The sequence below is a fragment of the Anarhichas minor genome, unplaced genomic scaffold (assembly GCF_050575085.1).
Source record: "Anarhichas minor isolate MPS153535 unplaced genomic scaffold, ASM5057508v1 ptg000042l, whole genome shotgun sequence".
Classification (NCBI taxonomy): domain Eukaryota; kingdom Metazoa; phylum Chordata; class Actinopteri; order Perciformes; family Anarhichadidae; genus Anarhichas; species Anarhichas minor.
Genome location: NW_027466488.1, coordinates 12,379,922 through 12,389,840, shown reverse-complemented (window position 1 = coordinate 12,389,840; position 9,919 = coordinate 12,379,922). Strand labels below are relative to the sequence as shown.

The 9,919-nt window shown below is 43.1% G+C and overlaps 1 protein-coding gene across 1 annotated transcript; it reads right to left on the bottom strand.

The window, feature by feature from the left end:
* Positions 1-5,447: 5,447 nt before the first annotated feature.
* Positions 5,448-8,600, bottom strand: mex3b (mex-3 RNA binding family member B). The gene is made up of 2 exons (XM_076109737.1): positions 8,381-8,600; positions 5,448-6,850 (listed from the first exon to the last, which is right to left on the bottom strand). Exons 1-2 carry the CDS (start codon positions 8,598-8,600, stop codon positions 5,448-5,450), a joined length of 1,623 nt encoding a protein of 540 aa, XP_075965852.1.
* Between the last annotated feature and the right edge of the window lie 1,319 nt (positions 8,601-9,919).

Below are 9,919 nucleotides of genomic sequence, written 5' to 3'. Positions count from 1 at the left end.
TATTAACGGGACAAAAAAGGCGAGTGAATAAAAACGTGTCTTTAGTCTTGCAAACTATACCACCCCTACTTTACTACTGTTATTAACGAGCTAACACTAACTTGTCATGCTTGTCAAGCTGGATAACGAGTAAACACCAGCACCAGAAGAGCTACTGGAGGGACGTTACGTTCCTCACTTCAAAACGGAACAAAAGTAGGATTCTGTAGTGATTTACCCTGCTGTTGAACTCCCTTCCTCCTCATCAAGTACTCCAACATGTTTACGTTGTTGAATCAGGAAATAAATACTGTAGCCGTCTGTGTTCACCCAGAGCTCTACGATACCTCATATCAATAGAGACCGGACCAAACTATATGTATAAATGTGTGTGTGTAAACCATATGGTACAAACAATGAATAGACGCTGCCGTATTTACATCTAGATGACGTTATTCTGAGTGTTGGTGGAGCTGCTACAATGTTAGCTTAGCCTAGCACCGATCGATCTGAGCTCCATTGAGAAGACAAGTAGCCTACAAATCGGCATCATTACGTAGTTATTTCGGAGTCCCTTTTTGTCGGAGACGACAAGTACAAATCGGCATCATTATGTAGTTATTTCGGAGTCCCTTTTTGTCGGTTTATTGCCGTTAAATCACAGCCAAATCAGTTTATTTTGTGTTCATACAGCTGTAGTAAACAGCGACGTGTGGCTTGCTAGACACAGTGAATACACTTCGATAAAATCCACAGAGCTCCTCTGGACAATGTTATTAACCAGACATGACGACGTTTAGTTTCCCGGGATATCTGGGACTTCCACAACACGTACTAAGCAGAAATAGAGGTTATTTTTTCCATGGTTAATGGCGGACAGTTGAACGGCTTTCAGGGCGATAAGCCTCTCCGGAGCGTCCAGCGCGAATGAACACAAATAGTCCCCGGCGAGACCGGCGGCGCGAATGGCGCTCAACTCAACTTTTTTTTTTTATACTCAAACATCTCCGCGACTTATTGAGTGGCGTAATAATCGCGCGACACAACGAATCGATTATGAAATTCGTTGCCAACTCTTTTAATAATCTATTTTTATTGGTTTTATCGATTCGTTGTTGCAGCCCTAATTATGTCACCTGCATCATGTTTCACCTATATAGAGAGACAGGAGAGCAATACAGCAGGGATACTGAACTTGCCTTGGCCGGGGTCCACTTGTGACAGGAGGCAAGTGCCAGTTAATAAGCTAACATTAAACTGTCGGGGGCACTTTTTTTCCAATAAACAAGCTCTATTACTCTTTTTTAAAGTTTTTTTGAACCCTGGCACCTTATTTACATTAAAAGTAGAGAAAAAAGATTCCCATTGTGAATCAATGTATTTTCATTGTGAGTTAGAAAAGGGTCGGCGGGCCACCGGCGACTCTATCTGGCCCGCTGGCATAAAGCTACAGCGTGGAAGAGAAGCAATCTGTATGCACTGCTGACATGGTGAGCATCACTTCAACATTTTAATGACTTGTTAGCAAGGCGGGAAAATTTATGAAAATCTTCTGCCAAGTTACATCAAAGTTGAATCTGTGAAATCCACTGAGATGAAGTTAAGGCAATTCCTACATGTTTATAGAAATTTGATGCAGGTCGTTCTCTTCACTCCACAATCTGTGCTGATAAATGTATCATGGTAAAATACTTCTATCAAAAATAATTAAATGAATCTACTGATTCGAAAAACTTCATGAAGCAGATGAACACGTAAAGCTTTACAATAACAGTAGGGTGAGTCATATATTTCTCCCCCTTCTTTGACCAGGGGAAGCACTATGTGAACTCCATGTGTTGTGCATTTGCCTAAAAACACTGGTCAGCTCTTTCTGCAGTGGTAAGATTGCTTCCTAATAATATGGTTTATGGGGCCAGTTTCTGTGGCCTGTGTTGGATGTTTCCATTTCAAACGTATCATTAGAGCCTGCTCTCTCCACATTTACTATCTTGCAGCAAAGCATGTGTCAGTGTTTCCAACAGGACCACATGACATGAGGCTGCACTTCAGCACAGGGAAGGATGTGGGGGAGGGGAGGAAGAAGCAGAGAGTAGTGAGGACTACTTTACTTTTCAGTGTATCATTTAAGGATCTACCCATATGGATTTTGAAGGTCAATATAGATCATATTAGAGGATTGAGACCGCTTTTGTTCAATATGTTTACGTTGCATTTCCAAGAGTCCTGTGCTCATTGAGAATGCATTTACACCATCATAAGACACATACATCTCAGCTCCTGGACACCAGAAAAGTGTTGTTTTACATTAAGTTTCAAAATGTTTCTGTTTTGAAACTTTTAAAGCTCACGTTCTTTTATCACAGAACAAAACAAACAAAAAAACTGATGAAAGATCCAATGTTGCTCTTATATACCAGACCTGAATGGTGTACAACGTAACAAGACACAGTCAGGCTCTTTGTGTTAGCTGGCTCCACAAAACCCAAAACCCCAGTGAGAGATAAAGGGTCACCTCATCAGGCTCAGTGCACGTTCCCATAAAGGGGAAGTTTGGTGTCATTTCACTCTTCTACCTCACTAAATGGGCCGATCGCGTGCCGCCTCCTTCCGTCAGGAGGAACAGGTTGTTACAATGGAGAGCTACGGAGAATACAAAAACAACATTACAGCAAAAAACAACTCTGTTGCTACAAATAGAGTAAGAAAGGGATGTTGGCAGAAAAATGCTAATTCTGTAAATTTGTAATTACTTTATTTATTTAACCATTTCATGCATTCACTGGAAGATTATTTCTAACGGGACCGCAACTCATCATAGCTTGATGCAGCAGATTTAAACGTTATACTTTAGAACTGCATGTCGGTCTGAAACTGTCCCATTAAGAAAGATACGCAGAAATCACTGACCAAATTTAAAGGAAATTAAATTCATTGATTGACTATTATCTGTGTCAAAGACCTTATTGTGGTCTAATTACACAGTAAACTATTAATCCAGTAAAGTGTTGGTATGAGTTAGTCCGTCAACATCATACATCTCCTTCTGTATGAAGTCATGTCCCATTAACGCACATTACTGACTTTGCTTCTTCCCCGGAGTCTTTGAGCTTTCTCTCCTCACAGGTTTCCATGGATCCTGGTTATATCTGGACCCTGGTCCTTCCTCCTGCCGTGGACCTGTTGACACCCACTGCTAATATCTTTATTATTAGTAGTCGCATTGCTGTTATTTTTACCGATACCATTACTGCTTTTGTTAGCATTGTTATTCTACTGTATCCACTTCTGCTGGTATTATTAGTAGTTGTCATTTTTATATCCTTATTATGATTATTTTTCTCCCCGTTAAAGTTTTTGGGGGAGTTTTTCCTGTTCCGATGTGAGGATTTTGCATGTGTACAGATTGTAAAGCCCTCTGAGGCAAATTTGGGATTTTGGGCTGTACAAAATAAATAGAATTGAATCAATCAATGAACCCATCCATAGAAAAAACTAACAAGAAATATAAACTATTTTGATCATCTTTCAACGTTCTCATCGGCCCACTTTCAGGATTCACACATTTTGTTTGCCGTATGTTATGTTAACTAAATATTTGGAGGTTAAATAAGAAATTTGACATCAACTTGTGCTTGACAAAATTATGATGGAATTTTTTCACAATTCTGTGATATTTTAAAGAAAAGTGATTAATCAATTAATGGGAAAAAATACCATTACCATTTTAGTTTTTTATTTTACTTTATTGGTGCATAATACCGATCCACTTTCCCTCAAAGACAGCCTTTGTCTAGCCACAATTTGATCTTTCCTGAAATGCAGCTCTCTGAAAGCTTTTGCACTTTAGCTAAATTTCTAAAAAATATAAAAGTTTAATGTTGCTTTAAAAAAAATACTTCATTCATCGTTTAGTCTAGAAAATGAAGTGACTGAAAAATGCTCATCACACATTCCCAGGGCCTAAGGTGATGTCTACAACCCAAAGCCATCAGTTCCCATGAGAAGCACATGATGCTAAGGACAGGTCACACTGCACCAGGCCGAGCACAGCCGCTCAATAATCCGGCCACTGTCATAAACAATTAGGAAGCAGAGAGTCAAATGTCAAGAGAAGGATCTGGCCTGAACAATGCTCAGCTCTCGGTACCAGCACAACAATTCACAACACGAGAAGCCACAACGCGTAAATGTACCATTTTTTATTGGACTTATATAGAAATACTTAAAAAAAAACATGAAGTAGCACCATTACTTAAGTTTGACTTTTTATCATGTATAACTTTAAATGTCAGAAAAATAAAATTCTTGATACATTTTCAAATCTTGTCTCAGCAAATATAATATTCGTATTTGACCATGAGGTTAAAGGCCCTTTATCATAAAATAAAATATACTTTGTTCTTAAACTTTGCTCAATAAAGTACATTTACGAGTAACTTCACCTACATATACATAAACAAGTGGTAAACAAATGTATTAAAATAGAAATACTAAAACTATAGTGGTGCAACAGAAGCCTGTAATTCCCACTGGAATCTAATTCATACAAATTTTAGAAAGCATAAATGGTTTCTTTGTGTTCAACTTACTAAGTTTTGTACATTTCAATGTTTCATAATAATATAGAATAAAATATGCTTTATATTACTGAATAAAAAATATGCTGTGTGAAGCAGATTTAAAAGACATTTTTTGCTGAACCTATAAAAACATCCTTCAACAGAATACTGTCAGATGCAATGCACATTGTGTGGACTGGGATTTGCTCCAACAGCCATGTGATATTAAAATAATACAGTGATCAATGCCATAAGTTCATACAAAAAAATAAACAATATTTGAACCCAGCTACAAAAAGTCCACTGAACTTAAATAAAAAAATATCTGTAAACATCTTTGCAATAAGAAATATAATCTTTCAAGTCAAAAAAGAATAAAATACTTCATTCTGTATTAATGTCATTTAAAACATTCAACTCGTGGAAATTATTCTATACATATATATGTAGGATATGTTGCTCTTCCTCGCGTTGTTTCTGACCTAGAGCTGCAGTATCTTTGCAAGTCAATCATCCTGTTTGGCTGGAGGCCCTCCATGTTTCCCAGCCATGGCCTCCCCCTCACTACATTCGATGGGTAAAACTGGAGGGCTCAGCCAGCTAACTGTCTGGCCCCACTGTGCCTCCTCACTTCATAAATATAGGGTACTATTTACTAGAACTATTGATTACTATGCTGTAATATTTAAAACATGCACTTAGATGTTGAAAATATTTCCCAAAGCTACAGTATATTAACAACCACTACGGCGCCCAAGAGGGTCTGTGTCTGTTCCTTTTTCTGGATACTGCAGCCTCTTACATACACATGTATATCTATGTACACTTTCCAAACTCATGATTGGCTGATCCCATTAAAGCAGTTTGAGGAGTCTATTTGTTGCTATCGTCGAAGAGTTACACTTCTTATGAAAATATACGTATAGCCTGAGTTACGCCGGTGTGGCAGACAGGGCATTGGGGTTCGTTCCTCTCACAGATACGATTAGCACATTCCATACAGAAGAGGTTGTGCCCACAGGGGACCAGGGCAGCGATGACCTCACTCTCGAAGCACACCGAACAGTCGCGGCTGCCTTTTCGGCTGGTGCTGGAAGAGGTGGAGGAGGAGGAAGAGGACGAGGACGACGAGGCGGACGAGTCGCACGGAACCCTGGGGAGGTGAGGGCCCGGCAGGGAGGCCATAGTGGTGGAATAAGCAGGGAAACTGAGGGAGCCTCCGCCTGGGTCACTGCGCACCCTCCGGGCTAACGGGTGCTCACTGGGCCCCCCAGTGTGGCTGTGGAGGGGAGGCGACAGTCTGGGCTGCGTTGTGCAACCATTAACCCTTCTCTGACTCACCACTACTCCATTGGCATTGGTGGAGGTGTTGGTGGGGAATATGGCAGAGGTGGATGTGGGGGAGCTGCATCCAGTGGAGGATGGGGTCATGCCACTATCATACTGGGACCACAGGAGGCCCGGTGGGGTTGACGTTGTGTCAAACCCTGGCGAGGAGTCAAAAGTCAGATCAGTGCAGTCAGGCGAGATCACCTCACTTCCGTAAACGAACCCATTGCCGTTGGTGTTGACATTGATGTTGTTGTTATTATTGTTGCCGTTGTTGTTGGTGGTGTAGCTGAGTGCAGGGCTGGGGGGGCTGTAGTCGGCCATACGCGAGCTGTTGTTACCTAAGTAGGAATCTGTGGAGGCGCTGCCCAGGGAGGAAGACGAGTCGTTGCGGTAGTTGGAGAAGGGTTTACGCACTGAGGTGGGGTTCATCCCGGCGCTGGGCTTAGACCACAGGGTGGCGTGTCCGTGGAGGTCAAAACCAACATCAGTCCCGTTGGCGTGGAAGTCATTTTCATCCTGAAGCTCAATAAGACCCCCTGTCCTCATGGCAATATGGGCTTCAATCTCTTCGCGTGCTCGATCCACGTTCTCCGGCATCCCCGTCACCTCGAACACCGGCTCCTTGTCTCGGCTGGGTGTCACGATGTAGGTGTGGGTCTGCTGCTGGATGCGCTTGATGGTGGCACCTTTGGGGCCTACAACCAGCCCCACCACACGGTAAGGCACCCGCACCTGGATGGTGGTCTGTCCGGGCAGGTTAGGGGGTCCGGGGGCAGGGGTGCTGCTCCCATTCAGGCTGGTGTTTTTGTTCCTGGAGGCTCGGATCATGGAGAAATGCTCAGCAGCAGAGATGATCTCCCTCCTGGCCATGGCCACATCCTCTCTCCTGCCCGTCACCACAAAAACAGGCTCCTCGCCTCGAACCGGGGTCTTGATATAGGTGTTGGTCTTCGCTCGCAGTGCTTTGATCTTGCAACCTATAGCATGGAAAACAAAAGGCGAAAGTGACGACAGGTTCCAAAATAACAACAGTCTCTGAATATGTCATGTGTTAAACCACTCCTTATGGACTATTCAAAACAGCTGCTGGATGGTTATTATTGTTTCGGGGGAAACCTCCCTTTTGGAGAAGAACAAATTCAAACCACATGCTGCACCACCACACACATACAGCGGAACAAAAATAACTCTTTGGGAGTTATTGTCAGAAAGCTCACTTCTGGAACTGTGATGATCCTGGTTCGTTTGCTACAATATAGTCAACCACTACAACAGCTGCTGTTAGACTCCCTTACTTCATGCTAGCAGCATTAGGGAAAGAAGGGGCAGCTCCTCGATCACGTCATAGCCTGGCATTGGTGCATAAAGTTGCATTTCAATACCCTCAAGCACATACACACATGATCAAAATGGGGCCGCCTGAGGAAACAGCCTCTCCTCACAAGAATGACATAATTAACAGAGCAAAGCCAGATGAGTGGGACAGGGTGATGTAACCAGGGATGAAGAGGGGGATAAACTCAGTCTTCATAGCCAATTTAAATCTTTGATATGAATTTTGCATGAGTTAGTATCGTACTGATGTAGGTTAAATGAGGATAGGGTCTCTGCTTGAAATAATCTCAGAGGTCACGGTTAATCCACTAGTTCATTTCTACCGTATTTACCTGATATGACCCGACAAAAGGGAGAGGCTTATCTGATGTAAACAGACCCACTCCACTATAATCGCTTTAAAGTGGAGGGAGGGAGACGTGCTTCTGTGTTTTTCTGGGAGCAGCAGCAGTTTTGCAGGGAGGGAAGAGATTCTGTCAGCCCAGAGATTCTTGCAGCTATGGGCGGCAAGGTAAAACCGTGACGCGTGGTCCTAATTTGATCCCGTTCAGCTCGTTCTCATAATACAAAGACGGGAACACATCTGGAGTTATGGAGAGCCAGTGTTCCCTCTGAGCTCATAGTTTGGTGACTGAGCCTACATGTCCAGAAAACCAGAACCAGAAAACGTTCAGGATTAAAATGAACCGGAGAGTCGGGTCATGTTTTGGAAGAATCTGCATTTTAATCGAATTTACCTATCGTCCTCTGTTCTCAAACCTAAACTCTATTCATGCTAAATGTCACGTGTCCACTAAAGTGTGCACTCCACAAAATATGACCATGTTGTCACTCAGTCATTCAGCGCAAGAGAAACAGCCCAATAGGCTCTTATTTGACTTAAATGGCAACTTTTTCACTTGGTCTGCTGCTTGCTGCCGCCCACCGCAGTGTATTTATAGAGGAGGAACAGTGTGACTAACCGGCCAGACACTCATCAAAGTTGGCGTTTTAGTGAACTGTTTACCGCCTGGTGGATTAAAAAGATGCCGTATTCACATTAAGATAGCAGATATTCAAAGCAGTGTTCCAGAGTGTATCGGCCTGCTGGTCCTCCCTCACAGGACAGTGACACAGGACGTGCTCATACCTGTCAACATGTCAAATATACAGAATAGCAGAGAAACACACACCCTGTCTGCCCACAATCTCAGCCACATGCTCGGAGCTGGGAACCGGGACGCATTCAGTCATGTTGACGCTCTTTTTCCGGAGCTCCTGGTTGTCGTACAGGGGGTTCTCGTCGTTGTCCAAGCCTAGCAGGGAGAGCTGGTCTAGGGCGATCTGCAGGGCTCTCTGGTCGTCCAGCGCATCTCCCTGGACGCTGCTGTCTGCGAAGAGCGAGCTGGGCATCTTTGCGGCTCTGTAGCGTTGCGGGATCGGATAAAAGGCAAAAGGAAGGTGGGTGAAGGAGGAGTGACCGGGGGAGAACGAAAGGATAGGGAAGGAGGAGGGGAGGAGGCACCGGACTGGTCTTCAGAGACAACTGGTCAATGCAAATAAATCAGTGCGGCTGAGGGGGACAGAAAACAGTGCAAGCAGCAGCTACATAAAAAAAACATCCATCCCCTTTTCTCCCGATAGAAAGTGGTCGTCCCGGTCCGAGCCGACCCGTTCTGTGCTGCTGCACGGAGAGATGTTTATTCCAGAGTAATGATAATAATTAATAATTCCTTCCTGACAAACGGCCCCTCCCCGGCTGGCTTCCCTCGGCTCCTCTGTTGCTTCTGTCTGAGTCCTTCGCAGAGCCAGACAGAGAGATGTGCGGGTGACGTCACCACCTGGGCAGGGACGATGCGGTGCTGCAAGGTCATTTACATATCCACGTGCTGATTGGCTGGGCGGACGACGTGTGGGCGGGTCTACTGTAAAAGAACGCCCGCTTCTTTGTTGTCAGCCTTTGTCTTTCTCTCTCACTCCTCGGCTGGTTCTCATGGTTGCTCTTAACTCAGGCACTTCTACAGCTTTTTATTGGAAATATACTGTAGTCTACTGTTGCATTCAGTTACAACTCACATCAATGGATATTAACAGTACTAATATGAACTCAATAGATCAATAGACATATTTATGGACATAAAATCTGCAAATGTGTTTTTGTCCTCCAGAATACCATCCCACAGCAGTGGGATTATGTTGAAGAGTTTAAGATACCTCGTCTCTCTGTCCAGCACAGGACGATAATATCACCTTCACTGATTTTACGAAGAAGAATAAACGGATTGGGGGGAAAATTCACATTAGCCCGAATGTTGTGTTCGGGCCCTTGAGACCCAGCTCAAAGAACCTACATCATGTTATTTCATGCTGATAAAATAATATGATGTAGGTTCTTTGAGCTGGGTCTCAATAGAACCCATGACTTTTCTTTTTTATGATACTTCCTTTTAAACATTTTTGAAATGATGACATGAATAATAACCCCTATCTGTGATGCCTAGCTGTTGATACAATACAATATAAGCAGCACTGCCAGTCCCACTGTCTAAGTCCGTCTATTTGGAGTTATATTGTAGTTGGTTCATAAGAGTTCTACAGTGGTTCTACAGTAAAATGTATCGACTATGATGTTGCCATTATTATTATTAGGCTGTTATCAGTTATTGGTATTATTATGGTCATTGTTATTATTACTATTATTATTATGATTACACATACAGCAGAGGGACCTC

Excerpts from the sequence above, each read along its gene's own strand:
- mex3b (XM_076109737.1), bottom strand. The coding sequence starts at position 8,600 with ATGCCCAGCTCGCTCTTCGCAGACAGCAGCGTCCAGGGAGATGCGCTG. Across the intron at positions 6,851-8,380 it reads TGAGATTGTGGGCAGACAGG|GTTGCAAGATCAAAGCACTG; the intron begins GTGTGTGTTTCT and ends TCCATGCTATAG.